Source organism: Myripristis murdjan, chromosome 11 (assembly GCF_902150065.1).
Source record: "Myripristis murdjan chromosome 11, fMyrMur1.1, whole genome shotgun sequence".
Classification (NCBI taxonomy): domain Eukaryota; kingdom Metazoa; phylum Chordata; class Actinopteri; order Holocentriformes; family Holocentridae; genus Myripristis; species Myripristis murdjan.
In genome coordinates this window covers 18,676,813-18,693,003 of record NC_043990.1, presented here as the reverse complement: position 1 = coordinate 18,693,003, position 16,191 = coordinate 18,676,813, and the positions used below count along the sequence as shown (strand labels likewise).

Sequence of the window (16,191 nt, the reverse complement as noted above, 5' to 3'; positions counted from 1 at the left end):
ATGGAATAAAAAGGGGAATGAGGTTCCTGAATGGAATATGTAGAGGCAGCCGGTGCACACATGAACGCGGGTGGGAGTGTGAGCAGGGGAGCTCGGCACGGCTGGAGCTGCCCACCGTCCAGAGGCTCCCGAAGAGGGAACAGCCTGAAGACCTGAGGATGACAACAGCCTGCGTGATACACTTTGAGAGTGTGTCGGTGCTTGGTGAAGAGCTGCATGTGCAGGGTGAGAAGCGAGATGCGGGCTTACACCTCCTCCGGCTCGACCTACAGGAAGAGTGTGTGAGTGGTGTTATATCCGTGACACATCAAATTAGGAGCACCAACTCAGGGCTTTCTTGTAAGACGGTAATTCATTTCCTCCCTTATCCTGAAATCACTGGTCTGTGAAAACGGATGGCATCATGCCTCTGTACCAGGCCATGTAATTTCATCAGTGATAACTAAGAGAAACGGGGGCATTGCCCTAATCTTCCAAATCACCTTGAAGAGTGACTTGACTTGAAAAAAAAAAAAAAAATGAACAGGAGTGTGGTTCTGGTGAGGTTTTTCAAGTCTATGTCGCCATCTTGTGGTGTGTTTATGTAACTCCAGCTGTCCAGCCAACAGTTTGGGTTATTGGTGTCAAAGTTTAGAGCTTATACTCCCCTTAAAAATCTGAAAGGAAACGGATCAAGTAGTGTATCCAATTTGAATGGACAGCAACGCATCATGTGCTTGCTAGGTTGTGTATTCAGCAAGTGATGAGGCAATGCCAGAAAACTAAAACAAACAGAACACATTTCGGACAAAATCACAACACATTCTCTTGATTTTGATAACAAAGTAGCTTTTTATTGTATAGAAAAATACAGCTATTTTTTTTTTCTCGTTTGTGATTTCAGACCTCTGTGTGCTGTAAAGACAAAGGCTGAGGCATGAGCAGTCAAGATTCGGACTGACTCCGCTACAGAGACTTGCGGCCTGAGAAAGGTTATGCTTCTTGACTTTTCATTGTGATTTTCAATGACCAAAAAAAAAAAAAAAAAAAAAGAGAAATACTCAAAGGAAAACACTTACGGTGAACGGGTCACGCCAGGCCTATTTCCACCCGCATACCTGGCACGGAGCCCTAGATATGCCTACGTGTGTAATTTCAGTGTGTGCAACGTATTATAGCTCAACACTTGAAGCTAGGAAACTATTTTCAGTGCAAAATGTAACAAGTCTTAATTTTAAATATCCAAAAAAAAATCACACATTTACAAAGCAGCATAAACATGAACATTGACATAGAACATATTCACAGACATTCACTGTAGTGTGTGTGTATGTGTGTGTGTGCACTTATTGCCCTAAGTTGTAATATGCATTATGCTGTGGAATATAACAGCTGGCTCAGAATCAGCAAAAATGTAAGGTGAGGGTGTGCACACACACACGCGTGTCTTTGTGAGTGAGCGTGTCATCTCATGTAGTGTGTGATGGCTCGTAAAGTGTAGAGAAGTGCAGCCTGTAGACGAGCCTCCATGACAATCAAGTTGGCATGTACCTGAAAAAAAAAAAAAAAAAAAAACAGCCATGTGGTGAGCATCCTGTCACTAGTTAAGCCCCTCCCCCAACGCCAACCTCTCTCATGATATTTACAGGGAAACAACATAAACAGTCATCAGCTGTGTTTTCATAATTATTGGACTAAATATTGGACCCTCACCTTCTCAGAGTGTCTGAAGTGTCTCCAGAAGGCGTGATAGATGCGTGCAGTGGTCTGCTCAGGGTGGCACGCCATGGTTTTAACAAACACCTTCAGAGAGCGCTCCAGCAGCACGTTCACACCTCCGTAGTCGTAGTCGTCATAGCTGCGCATGCACAGTGACAGCAAAGTCAGCCAATCAGCAGAGGCTGCACACATTCAACATTTAGCGACACACATGGTCAGACAGATGAACGCAGGGCATCGGAGTGTGTGTGTGACACTGACCGTATCCCATAGAGGCAGTGGATGTAGTTCCACAGGGCTTTTCTCAGAGTGTGTGTGTCCACGCCTTCGTGCATGGCCATTCTGTGGTAAGTCAAGTTGCTCACAACCTGGAAGGAGATGAGAAGGTTTCATCTTGTTAGCGATATGCTCAATCCATCGCTCAATCAGTGCATAAATATCCTCTGTTTAGTCACAAGGTCGTTATGAGTCCCTCTCGAAACTGGCAACAATCTAACCTCTGCTAATGAAAGTGTTTTATTATCTTCATAACAAGGTCACAGGAGCAAACAGACCAATCATCTGTTAGCACATATCAGTTTTTTATTCAACTTATTTATTTATTTTATCAGCTTATTGCTGTACTTTGATTAGGTAAGGGCATGAGAGGGAAAGCACCTGGAACTTTTCATCTAGCAGCTGGCCCACTTGGTCTGGTAGCAGTCTGTTGACCAGAGAGAAGCCGTGGTCCTCCCATGAATAGTCCTGCACACAGCGCACACACACACACACACACACACACACAGACATTAACACCAGCTATTGTGTGGAGCTCAACACACAGAATAAACAGGCAGTGTACACTGTAAACAGAGCCACACATGAGTACACACACTGTGCACACACATCACAGTTTATCTGCGAAAGATAATCAAGTTATTACAACTGGTGGTGCACTCACACACACACACATGCACACACATACACACGCGCTTCAAATCTACCTGGGCTCTCATGGTGGGTGGCGCCTGCTCTCCTCTGGGGGCAAAGTCCTCGTAAATGAACTCTGGATCCTCCACCAGACGCAACACCACGTCAGGTGGAGCTCCGCGCACCACCGCTGGACACACAAACAACCAAACCAAACAAGAGCCTCTCAGTAAACACACGTGAACCGTCTCAGTGGCCTGTGGATGGATGTACAGGTACACATACACACCTGTAGGTATGCTCTCGCTCCTCTCCCTCTCAAAGCGAGTGAGCATCTCTTCCTGGCTGCACTCTTCTTCCTGCTGCTGCTGAAGCTCCACCATCCTCTTCATCAACACCTCCACCTCCATCCCTCCATCAGCCAGCTACAGACAGAAACATATTATTCAACCAGCGAAGTGAAACGAGACGGGGGCTGCATCCGACTCAGAATCTCCTCAATCAAATCAAACTCACCCCTACAATGATTTGACTATTTGTTGATTTACTTATGTATTTATGTTAAACACCAGAAAATGCACTGGCAAAAGTTTCAAAATTGATAATAATAATCATAGCAACAGAGTCATACAAACATAATAATAACAATAAAATTTATTGAGACAGCTTCATAAAGACTTCAACTGCCAGCCAATACGAACAGCATGACAGCACACGGGTATTTTTTATTTCTTTTTTAAAACATTAGAAAATGAAAACAAACTGTTGAGCAAATAAACAACTTAAGCCTAACTAGGACTAAATTCATGGTCATTTCAGTGTTTCCCCCACAGTTTTCTTCTTGCAGCAGCGGTTCTTTCTGCAGCCGCAACACTATTGATTGATTACAGAAAATACTGTAGGAATACTCTAAGTGACAGTATGTATCTATCTGTGCTCTGTGCACAACCACACCTGTTACCTTGACATGTGTCACTTTGATCATCAGGCTGCACTTCAGTACAAATAGGCCACATTTGCTGTGTTTTATCGTGGTGCTGCAGTGCAACACTGGAGCCTCTGCTGAGTCGCCGACTTCCCTGTCATTGTGCGTGTGTAGCTATGGCGACTATGACTATGAACAAGTTGCACTGCAATACCACATTCCTGTCACCACAATAAAACAGGATTGTATGCCGCCTATATCTGTCAGAATGTACCTGTTTCTGTCAAAATGTATTCCAATGCACAATATACTGCTTCACTGAAAGACTCTCTGCTGAATGAGGGTGTCTATGATCGATGATTCGACACACAAAAAAAATAAAAATAAAGAGAAGTCAACTCCAGATTCACCAAAAGTTCTTCACAGCTAAATCTGCTCTTCCCCAGTTGTGCTGAATGATGATCACACCCGTTTGTAAACTGGAGGTGTGTATCTGAGCATCTCAGCATAGGTAACGCCTCCTAACCTCTATATATTGGCAGTTGTTGCCCCATGTGTAAATACACATGACCAAGAAGTGAAGACACCACTAAACAAGGCTTTATGGAGAAAAAAGACCTTCAGCATCACCAAAGTCACTAAAAAAAAAAAAAGAAAATGTGCTTTTCCAGAGCGTCAGTGCTGGTGTTAGAGGAAAGTCAAAAAGTCAACAATGGCAACAAAAAAAAAAAATCTGCGGTGCTGTGACTGTCATCTCAGCAGAGAAAAGCACAGTCAAAAAACGCCCAAGCCGAGCTCTCCATGGTGACGACTGCAGGAGGACAGGACAGTTTCTGAAGCCCCGACAACGGAAATGCAATTCTTCTGTATAAACGCAAATTAACTGATGCATATAACTATTCTTTTCCCACCTGTGATAGTCTACAGGCTTCTAGCTGTTATTTCAATGACCATTCAAATACTCTAATATTAATAATCTAATCCTTATTAATCTAAAAACAAAAATATTCTAAGGGAGAAGTGCTTACACGCTGATACTCATTTAATGTATTTTTTCCAATGTTCTTTGATTTGAATGTCTATGTTTCCTTACACCGGTCAAATGCTTTGTAGACTGTGACAATGAGAAAAGTGTTCCTTATCTCGGTTAAAATGCTCTTGATCACTCACAAAAATTTTCTCTTGCCTAAAAAGAAAAGCAAAAATTTGTTCTGAAATCGCTTCCTGCATCTGGCCCATTGACAATGGCCCTGTACCACTTCTGCTCACTACACAGGTGTAACTAGTGAAACAACAGTGGAGCAAAAGCAGCTGCTCCTTCATGCTCATCCTGCCAACACTGTTGCCTGGGTTGCATTCAGGAGCGCTAATGTTATACCCACCTCTTGCCGGCCATCCTCATGGGCGGGGCTGTGTGGGCTGCGAGGAAGGTTACTGGGTGAAGGAGGGTAAAAGGTGTAGCCTCCGATATGGTCAGGTTCAGGGTTCAGGCCACACCCCCACACAAACGAGGAGAGCGAGTGAGCGTGGGCCATCAGGACCACCGCATGAATCAGTTCAGCCAATGACCAGCGAGACTCCGCTCCAGGGCACACCAGCTCCTGCTCGGCAGGGGGGCAGAGTGTTACAGATCGAACTTAAAATAGCATTTAGTGTTCTTACAACGGTAACAGGAGAAGATTTTGTCTGACAAATCCAAACCAGGAATCAGTCATATTAAAATCCAGAAAAAGAAAACAGTGGGTGTTGTGTCTGACCTGGATGTGTTGCTGTGTGATGAGCCAGGGTCTGTGTGCCAGCAGCTTGTTCAGTGTTTGCAGGCTGCGGAGTTTGGTGGGGACGAACTCCAGCCCCCCAAGCCAGCTCTCCTCCCCCCCGACCTCCAGGAAGCCTGCGCTGTGCTGCTGCACCAGGTAGGAGCACTGGTGGCGAGCCGCGGCCTGTGGGCCACAGTGCCGGTTAATGGAAACAAAACAAAAAACAGAAACAGGGCCGATTCCACCGGCTTGTTCCCTGAACTACTTACACAAACAGTAAAACACTTCAGACTCGTCTGTGCTCATGGCTATCAAAAGACTCATAAGCTTCTCCGCCTATGTTTTGAGGACATTCTGAGGCAAAGGTGAGGCCAGGGGGCTGTTTTGATGAAAAACTGCAGCAGCTAAATGTCTGCGTGAGCACAGTCTTTTTGGCAGACCTGCTAGTGGCTGGATGCAGTGCAGCAGATAAAAGTACATGCCAAATTACCTGCTTACATTACTCTTCAGTAATTCTCACTATTATTAACCCATCAGTCATTTCCCAAACAGATTTTGTTGAGCAAACTATTCCACATTGAAATTATTTCATTTAAAGACCAATATTTGTCAGTATTTATTTTCATTGGACAGACAGTTGAACAGACAGTTTTAGAGTCTGAAGTTTGTGGCTTAAACTAAAATTTGGGACATCTGTAACAGAGAAAACCTGTCATATGGTGTAGTCCTATGTACTATCTCAATATTTCAGAGATGTAAAAACTTCCGCAATGAGAAAAAAATATTGACAAAATGTTTTGGATGTGCCTCATTAAACTGAATTAAACTGAATGACTTATGCACGTTTTCAACAATGATTATGACCGATATTTCGACTGCTTTTGCTCTAATTTTTGTTTGCAATGTCTGTGTGTTGGAATGAATATGAGCAGGAAAATAGGTGCTGAGGTCAGTGAAAAACTGTGACCAAAAAGAAAAAAAAATGCTGAGGGTTGGAATAAAGAAAATGCATACTATATATCAAGAGGAGATGTCCACTCCGACACAATAGAAGTTGCTATTCTATAATTAAGTCAGCAACTATTGTCTGAGAAGCTTCAGACAGCTTCACTTTTTGTTTCAGTTGCTGCATTTAGTTTCAGCTGACTTCAAGTCTGTCACATTTCTCTGGTTATCACACTGTGGCTTTGTTGTCAATGTGTTTTATATGTGGAACACTTCTATAAGTGCAGTTTTGGCCTGTAGAATATGATCTGGGTTCATGTGGGCTGTGTCAGGTGTCACTGGATGATGATCATGATATAAAACAGGCCCTGTGCTTTCCTCACCATGACAGCGATGTAATGTCTCCAAGGACGGGGCAGCGGGCCGTCCAGCTCCAGCAAAGCATGCTGGGTTCGCAGGAAGCAGCTAAGGTAGGAAGGATGCATCGCCATCACCATGGTGATGTGGTCCACACGGCCCAGTGAGAGGAAAGCCTCCAACAGTACGTCCTGGTCTGGTCCTTCCTTCAACATCTTTCAAAGGAAGGGAACAATTACTTTCAGATTTTACAACTTGCGTCCAGAAACTAAATTCATAGGAAGCTGCTCCTGTGATCTTGGAGAGTTTGGCCTGACTCCAGAATGTGGATGATTCTCTGTCAAAGTAAGACACCAGCAGCTCGGACGCAGCCTTGGGAGTTGTTTCACTTTTTTTCAGTGAAAACTTGAGTCAGAGCGGAAGTTAACTTTCAACGTCATCAGCTTAGGCAACATGACATGAGCAACAGGCAGTGTGGTCTTGCAGCAGAATAGTTAACACTGTTAGTTATAGAGCACCTTAATGCTTAATGTGAACTAAATTACTGTATGAAAGATAGTAAACATCTTGAAAGAACATTTAAAATGTGTACAATTGTAATAAGGTAAATAATTCCTGGCAACGCAAACATATTTTACATATTTAAGTTTTCTTTGAGTGATTTCCATATCAATAGCTGGCACAGCCAAATAGATGGCTCACTGATTTGACTATATGACATGACGTCAGCCAGCAACAACCCCAGTGAAATATTAAAAGTAGACACACAAACTGGCAGAGTGAAACACTGCTCAACTTGAGAAACAGTTTCAGCTTGGCCCTTCACATTTTTAATAGGTAGTTTAATCCATAATCACTTTCTGGCAATTACAGAATTAGGAACAAACTGTTAAGAGAATTTCTAGCCATGATTTAGGACACTGGGTTTTTGTTAACATTGTGGATCATAAATTTTATGATGATCCACAACAATCTATAAAATCTGCAGGAAAAATTTTTTACTGAAAGTAACACACACCTCTTTTGCAGGGATGAAGGCACTTGGACCCAAAGCCAGGGCCCGGGGGATTTCAACTCCTCGTTCCTGGTGACAAAGGAGAGGAAATGTAAAATTAAAACCACTTAACATTATCTCAAATGTTTCTGTTTCAGCAGAAGAGAACACCAGCAGATCCAACTGCTACTTGCACTTGTAATTTTTTTATTTTGGTTTTAAACTTTTTCAAAAAAAAAAAAAAAACAAAACAAACAAAAAAAAAACTGAGCCATCAATAAGAAGGGTTAAGTTCTAAAGAAACCTTCAAATTTTTTACACAAATCACGGGAAATTAGACTTATTTAGGTAGGTTACAAAATCCGCAGGCAGCTTCAACCCCCATGAACTCGACCAGACCTGGTTACACTGTCGCAGCTGTAACTGGAGAGACGTGTTTCATAACTTGGAGCCCATAAAATCTACAGTCGCACATGAAACTCACCGTCATCTTCAGAAATCCACCAGCAGAAAACTATATGAGCTCCCTATGTTTTTTGAGGGGAGAAAAAGAGCGTCCCGGCCGACACACACAGTCCGCCCTGCGTTTCTAGAAGCTACAGTGCGCTATTGAAGGGAAGCGGGGGGTGTGTCGGGCTGTTTTTCAGGACACCAAAAGGGGGCGTGTCCGCACGGCTTGTTTATGCACACTGACACTTGCATCACCTCCTGCGCCTCAATGTCTGATGAAATCAACCAGCAATCTGACAAAAAAATGATAAAATCACCTGATATCTTTGGCCACTGAGCTGCAAATTAATCAACTCTGATCTCCGCGTTCACTGATTAAAAAACAAAACAAAACAAAAAAAAAAAAAAAACAAAAGCAAAAGCAAAAGTTCCTGTAGATTACCGCTGTGGTGTGGTGTCACTCCGTGGGCACAGTTAACACATCTCACACACCTCCTTCAGATAAATAGGCGAGATATGGCAACCTTTCATCACCTACATGGAGAGTCTGTCATCTCATGAGTGACCATCAGCATGGTTTCTCTCTACTTCCACCACAGCAGTGTTATAGATCATTTTATTGTTGTTTATCTCACATTTTCTTTCTCTTTTTTTTATCTTATTTTTATTGTTTTACTTACTTGTTTACTTGCTTTATTATGTCTTAATTTGTTTTACTGTCTGTTAGTTCATATTTGAGACGTCTGTGATGTAAAGTGTTTTTGTGTTGTCGATAAGTTGGACGGTACCTGTGCGGTCCGCAGCAGGTCGGCGGCCCTCTCCCGGACGTCCTGCAGCGGACACGATCGGGACAACCTCAGCAGATGCAGCAGCGTCTGTTTACCCAGCCGAGCCACAGCGGGCCGGTCCAGTCCCAAGCATGCCAGGACAGCCTGGCCGAGCTCGTCCAGAGCCGCAGCCCGCTCCTCGGCGTCCCTGCTGCACAGCCGGGCCAGGCTCTTGGCCGTCGGGCCGAGGTCGCTCTCTGACTCGGACTGGTGTCGGCAGGAGCGGCCGGACACCTGCCCGGGCTTGTTTTCTCTGCTCGCTTCGCAGATGAAGACAGCTGCCGGCTCACTGGCCATGTCTCGTCTCGGCTCGGAGCCAAGAAAACACTCACAGCGTTAATGCCCGGCTGAGTCCCCGCTGCTAGCCCGAGTGTTACCCGACCCGTTAGGTGCGCAGCTTAGCTCTCAGCAGCCCCACTCCCCGAGCAGGTCGTCGCCCGTCTGATTGGACAAGTCAGTGTCCCTAATAAAACTCCACAAATCATTAACCAGCTTCAACGCAATTAATTCACGCTGCTTTTCACACCGAGCTGGCTGATGTAAGAGACTATGTGCAGGTTAGCAGGCTAAGCTAAGCTGATGCTGCTAAACATTTATCGCCACGCATTCGGCTGGGTGCGGGTCGATGAATGCGCACGAACCCCGGGTTTTATTGGAGTTTTTCGACTGGAACTCTACCCTGACTCGCACTTTACTCTCTACCCACAAGTGAGGACCCCGGCTCCTACACTTTCATCACTCTGCTCCGCCGGCACCGCTGCAGCTCCACTTCCTCGTATGTGACGTCATTCATGACGTTTCCCCCCTCCCTCCCCCCCAATAAACTAGCTGATAGTTTTATATTTCCATGGCTGATGTTCATTCATTTATACAGTATATTGATTTAATATATATTGAACAAATCACTCCCGTGGCTGCGTTACCAGGGATCCACAGACATTTCCATGCGAAGAAGTCTCCCAAAGAAATATGGTGATTCTCAAGATTTTGCACCAATTAGAGCCACCTTTTAAGATTTTTGTGGTTAGAAAACTTCAAGCAGAAATACATAAAGGTCTATACTGTAGAAATGAGGGATTCTCACTCTGCTGACCTCTGAGAGTAAGATTAATCTCCCCTTGACCCCTGTAAAGGCACGCCGGTGGTCCCACTGTGGGACCCCCCTGGCCAAATGAATCATCATGTAGGCAACTGTTAATACACATTTACCTGAAACTGGGCACAACATCAGATTCTTTATATGTGTGTTGGTGTGTGTGTGTGTGGGTGCATGTTTTTTTTTTTTTTTTTTTTTTCCATTTTGAGTGCAATAGTTTCACAATGTTACACTGTGTACTTCCTGAATCATCTTTATTTAGGAAAATAAAAACCATTGATGATGTACCTTTAAGATAAGGCATATCTTATATTAATTTACCATTTATATATATTTATATATATATATATATATAGACTATTTAAAATATTAGATACCTTTGTGTGGAGGTATAGCCGACACACAGGGAGAGAGTGGGGGAAAGAGATAAGATAGACAGATAAACACACAAGTGAGGGTGATGTGCTGCTCCTTCTGACATGACAAGACACAAACTCTCTTGGGGAGGAAGACTACGCTGTGTTACACGCAGGCAGCCACAAAGAAAACCCTCCAGTGTACCGTCACTGTTTCCCTATGAGGGAAGACTTTTATTAACAAACACACAGGCTGGCTATGGACGATGACCTTCAGGAGCGCACACACACACACAAAGGAATGGTCCCCGTGGCGACCGGTACTTCGTCTCCCAGGAGAGCAAAGATGGAAGAGGTGAGACCAAGAGAGGAAAGGTGGAGGAGGTTCTGCGGGCTGGGGGAGATCGGGCTACAAGCAAGAGGTCAGGGTTCACACACACAGGCTCCTCTTCACTATTTTACAGGAAGTAAAAATTGTTTGTGTATGTGTGTGTGTGTGTATAGGTATGTGTATGGGTGTGGTTGGGCGTGTGTATGGGAAGAGAGGGGGGTGTGAGTCCTTAGACGATTTTATTCTCGAGCGCAGCGATCCTCTTCGTCACACTCTCTAGTAAGATTTCTGTCAAGGACAACAACAATAAGAGAGAAAATATCACAACATCAGCAAAATCCCCTCCCTCCCTCATATTTCCGGACCCTTCCACCTCTCGTAAAGGATATGTTTTTTTGTTAGTGCCTGTAGGGCATCTTCTACTTTTTTCTGGAACTTTACGAGGGAGTCACATTCACAAGGGTCCTCCTCTGTGGGAACAGAAAAACAAGTCCAGCTGAATATGTGTAAAAGAGTGTCAAGTTACTATAATGTGGATAAAATATGTTTATTAAAGGTGCACTATGCAAAATTGCAGGTCAGTTGAAGTGAGGACCCTTTAGCATGACATTTAATAGCTGATTCTACATGTGTTTATTCCATATTTTTGTCTGCTGAGTCTCAGGGGTCCTCATTTCACATGCACCTTTAATTAACAGTGTAGCAAACAGTGATGTCTGACCTTGACAGATGTTGATCTGCAGCTTCTTGGCAATCTGGTTCATGGTCTTGAAGTCGGCGGTGTAGAAGTAGTGCTCTCCGGTGGGCTCAGAGGCGATCTCCTTCAGCTCATCCTCCACTGCGTTCCCTACTCCAACAGCGTACATCTTGAAGCCTGAGCACACACATGCGCACACACACACACAGACACACACACACTACTGTGTTAGTGCGACTGACTGCTTTCTCTGTAAAAGCAGGCATGTTACAACATCTCAGCATACCTAATCACACCCTCACTGCACTACCACTCACACCTCTCACCCCATCTGCACACATCTACTGGGACAGTGTTTTCCTCTCTGCCTCTCACCGTTCTCCTTGGCCTTCTTGGCGGCATCGCCAATGTAGTCCTGGCTGCGTCCATCAGTGAAGACGATGCCCACCTTGGTGACTCCGGGCCGAGCACCCTGAGAGGGGGTGAAGCTGTTGTCAGTCAGGTACCTCAGAGCCTGGCCAGTCATGGTTCCCCTCTCCATGTAGGCCATCTTCTTCACAGCCTCCTTCAGGTCTTTCTTGTTGTTGTAGCGACCCAGAGGGAACTCCTGGAGGAGGAGAAAGGGAGGGAGGGAGGGAGGAAATGATATGGCTTACTGTGGTGCAGCTCCAAGACAAACCATGCTATCAAGGCGTATGGGTTAGACACACCTGACACACACACACACACACACACACACACACACCTGTTTGACTGAGCTGGAGTACTGCACCAGTCCAACGTGGGCCTTGTTGTCAGCGACATCCAGTTTGTCAACGATCTGGTTGATCCACTTCTTGACCAGCTCAAAGTTCTCCGGCCGCACGCTCTTAGAGCCGTCGATGAGGAACACCACATCTGTGGCCGAGTTGCTGCAAGCTGGGGATTTAATACACACACACTGTTAATCCAATATCATCGTTGTAGAAACATGCTTTCTCTTTATCTCTTTACATCGCCCTCTCTCTGTCACACCCACACACACACACGTGCGCGCGCACACACACACACACACACACACACACACACACACACTCACCACTGCAGCTGCGACCGTCGTCCATGAGGGTAAAGCCATCTTTGCAGGCACACTTGTATGATCCAGGAGAGCTGATGCATACCTGCTCACAGTCATGATCCCCAGTGGCACACAGGTCTGACACTGTGTGCACATGAATACACACACACACACAGTGGCAAATATGTGCAGGCACACGCACACACACACACACACACACACACACACACACACACACACACACAGGGGTGGGTGGTTGGGGTTAGGGGGAGAGAATGAAACTATGTCAGTTTGAAAACGGGAAAATCTACCTTTGATTTTTAATGATCCACTGCGACCTGCTGACACTGTCATTAAGTTAAACAGGATGATTTGTAATCTGTGCACATACAGCATGAATCCAGTGGATCTTTAAAACAGACAGAGATGGACAAGATTGGAGAAGCCTTAAATCGTCAAGTTGCAATCATCTGTCTCTACAAAATGTGAGGTACAGGCTCATCCAATAGCAATCCAACACTGTGGACATGCAGCTCTGCAGGGGACATCTACAACAAGGTTGGCTGCTGCAAAATGAGTGGCAGCAGTCAAAACTGCTGCAGAGTGCGCCTAAGGGCATTTACTAATTAGAGGATTAATGATTGTCACTAATGAATCTCTAATTACAGATAGTTCAGTCTCGCCTCTCGTGATATGAGAGTGACTGAAGAACAGGAGCGAATTTCGTTCCAAAAGGTCGTTCCTTCCCCAGTGCCCTCGCTCTCTAAGAAGTTTGAATCAATGAATGTAAGAGAGGTACACAGTCTTGTCTGTGAGGAATAGCAGAGGACAGAAGGGAGGGGACAATCATTTGGAATGAAAGCCCTGACACCTTACCCTTGATATGGGGGAGGCCAGCAGACCAGCTGGTGTGGATAATGATGAGGACCCCTCATTTTCTTCCCATCCCTTCATCCTCCCATCCTCCTTATCCCCATCCCTTTCTCCGCAGTATTTCCTCTCAGTCATCACTATCTAGCTGTATTCTTCTTATGTCCCTCTAACTGCAGAAAATAAATCCTAACAACACTTATTATCTCTCCCTCTTCCTCCTCTAGTCCTTCTTGCTGCTTGTGACTCTGATATTTTCTCGCTCCAGCTCCTGCCTTACCACAGAAGGCCTCCTGGAATTTCTTGGTGAGCTTCTCAATGACGCTGTAGCTCTCCACATAATCCACGTGTTCATCCAGGGGATCACTGGCCATCTGCTTCAGGGTGTTCATATCCACGCGGCCTACGCCGATGGCAAATATCTCAATGCCAGCATCACGGGCACGCTGAGCCACATCCTTCACATTATCCTGGGGACGCCCATCAGTCACAATAATGGCGACCTGTGCGAGGTACAAAGTTAGTACAAAAGGAAAATCAGTGACAGCTGCAAGATTATGTATGAAATGAATGTACATGTCTGACCTTGCTGATATCCTGGGACTTGGTGCGAGCACCCTCGCCCTCACTGAAGGCCACATTCAGGGCAAACTGGATGGCCAGGCCAGTCATGGTTCCAGTGGAAAGGGGCTCAATCTTGGTCACAGCCTTCACCAGCCCAGCCTTGGAGCGGTGGGTCTTCAGAGACACCTGCCATTGCGTGAGAGGAGCGTCAGGTTGGAGGTTTGGGATGATATTTTTGGCTCTTACTGGCTTGTCTTGGTTTTAAAAAATGATAGCTATAGTGAAAGTGAGAGCTCAGTTCCCCACATACCTCATTCTTGACACGGCTGGCGTAGTTGACAACGCCTACACGTGTGGCGTTGGGTCCGACATCCAGTCCCTCAATGACCTTGGCCAGGAAGACCTTGACCTGCTCAAACTCTGAAGGGCGAACGCTGCGGCTGCTGTCGATGATGAACACAAGGTCTGTGGGACGCGTGTTGCACAAACCTGCGGCTTCACATGCAGGGAGAAAAGGAAGGTTATTATGTAATCATTAAAAAAATCTGTATGTCCACAAAGTTGTCCTATACTAGGGAATTCAGGGGAAACACAGATGGAGAGTGTGTGTGTTAGGCGGGGAGAAAATGGAGAGGGAGGGGTGTTGAGAGAAATGTGGTTATGAGAGGAAAGGGAGGGCACAGGGGATGGAGCCTGGTGGGATGTATGGAGGAGAAAGAGGGTGGGGACAAAAAACAGGCTGGAGAGAGGGAACAGGGCAAAGCAAGAGAAGGAGGGAGCAGAAGAAGGCTTGGCCACAAAAACAAGGATGAAGGACAGAGAGAGATCAGATGAGAGGCCAACTGCTTTATTTGTATGAAAAAAATAATAAAAATCCTAAAAAAAAAAAAATGAGAGTAAATCACAGCTAGAAAAAATGATAAATAAATAATATCAAGATGATGAGGATGCACTAATTTCATCTCAACAGTCTCAGTTTGTGTGAGGTAGAGAGCAAGAGAGAGAGAGAACGCGAGAGAGAGACAGCACGAGAGAGAGAGAGAGAGAGAGAGAGAGAGAGAGAGAGAGAGAGAGAACTGATAGTTTTCTAACAGTGATATATCTCAGGTGGGTGTGGCCACCCTAATTTATGTGCTGGTTTGCTAAGCCCTCCAGTTTCTGTAAAATATCACTGATCTCCCTTCTCTCCCTTCACCTCTCTCCCTCCCTACAGTTTTTCCACCTACCAACATCTCCATCTCTAAAATACACACACACACACACACACACACACACACACACAAACACATACACAGACGGAGGGGGAGAGAGAGAGAGACCACTGACAAACTCCACTGACACTCAAATCATCAAAATTATACCAAAATTATACATATTCATGAAAACAGCCTCCAGCCACCAGTGAAAATACCAAAATCACAGCAATGTGCAAATAAAGAAATATTACATAATGCACCACTAAAAAAATCTGTAATTAATCACAATTAATTAACCACATTATAATATTTAAATATACACAACCTTAGGAAAATCTAGAAATCTATACAAATGTGGACTGATTTTTTTTTTTTTAAGTTTAACACAAAACACATCCTTTCAAAAATAATCCAGAGCATCTCCAGATAGGATGCATGATTAAGCAAAACCAAACTGAGTTTTTCCCATTTGGCTCCGTCAGATTATCTCTGTCTCCCCGTTTACTCCACCCTGTAATCCTCATATTTCCAGTACAGCTAGCTTATAAAAGTTGTGTCCTTCACTGAGTAAAATCACTTGACGGCTGGAATATCTCTGAATACGTAAATATGTTTCTGTCACCTGCTGGGATCAAACCCGAGTCAAGCATCATTCATGTGATTCATCTATATTCATATTAATTGCTCTCTAAGTTCAGGTTGTCATTTCAGTGGGGGTATTTTGGGGGAGGGGGTAAGAAGTGAAGGTTTTAGATGTTAGATCACACCATCAAACAGACCTGGGCTACGATTAACTTCAGGGGTTAAAGGTCATCCTTCTTACCCATGGCAGCGGCCGTGCGGAGGTCCACAGTGGCATGAGCGCCGACGAGGCCAAGCAGCAGCAGGAACAACGGCGGAGTGAGCGTCATGGCGACAGAGACAGAGGGATGACGAAGCGGAGGGGTCCGAGTGCGTCCACAGGCAGTCCCAAAGTGAGAGACCAGAAAGGAGCGAGAGCGGGCGAGGAGAGCACCAGGCAAGGGGCACGGCCACAAAGTGAGACTGAGTCTCTCTGAGCTCCAGGTTATCAATGCAAGTGCTTCACACACTCAGCCCACAGACGGCCCCCCTCTGTAGCTCCAGTGTGTGTGTGTGTGTGTGTGTGTGTGTGTGAGTGTGT

General features: G+C 45.1%; 2 protein-coding genes across 3 annotated transcripts; both read right to left on the bottom strand.

Annotated features, from left to right (window-relative positions):
• Positions 1-807: 807 nt before the first annotated feature.
• sesn2 (sestrin 2) lies at positions 808-9,642 on the bottom strand. Of its 2 annotated transcripts, none has more exons than XM_030064206.1 (11): positions 8,824-9,642; positions 7,610-7,675; positions 6,618-6,806; positions 5,290-5,472; positions 4,915-5,133; positions 2,897-3,032; positions 2,682-2,797; positions 2,356-2,442; positions 1,960-2,066; positions 1,693-1,837; positions 808-1,530 (listed from the first exon to the last, which is right to left on the bottom strand). In XM_030064206.1, exons 1-11 carry the CDS (start codon positions 9,157-9,159, stop codon positions 1,444-1,446), a joined length of 1,671 nt encoding a protein of 556 aa, XP_029920066.1. In that variant the 5' UTR covers positions 9,160-9,642; the 3' UTR covers positions 808-1,443. The 2 variants fall into 2 exon arrangements, with proteins under 2 accessions (XP_029920066.1, XP_029920067.1); XM_030064207.1 differs by lacking the exon at positions 8,824-9,642 and adding an exon at positions 8,070-8,216.
• Positions 9,643-10,360: 718 nt separating this feature from the next.
• Positions 10,361-16,035, bottom strand: matn1 (matrilin 1). Its single transcript, XM_030063727.1, has 10 exons — positions 15,853-16,035; positions 14,144-14,328; positions 13,855-14,019; positions 13,550-13,772; positions 12,421-12,543; positions 12,088-12,260; positions 11,718-11,949; positions 11,367-11,519; positions 11,035-11,115; positions 10,361-10,924 (listed from the first exon to the last, which is right to left on the bottom strand). The coding sequence occupies exons 1-10, from the start codon at positions 15,938-15,940 to the stop codon at positions 10,875-10,877; spliced, it is 1,473 nt and encodes a 490-aa protein (XP_029919587.1). The 5' UTR covers positions 15,941-16,035; the 3' UTR covers positions 10,361-10,874.
• Positions 16,036-16,191: the final 156 nt, after the last annotated feature.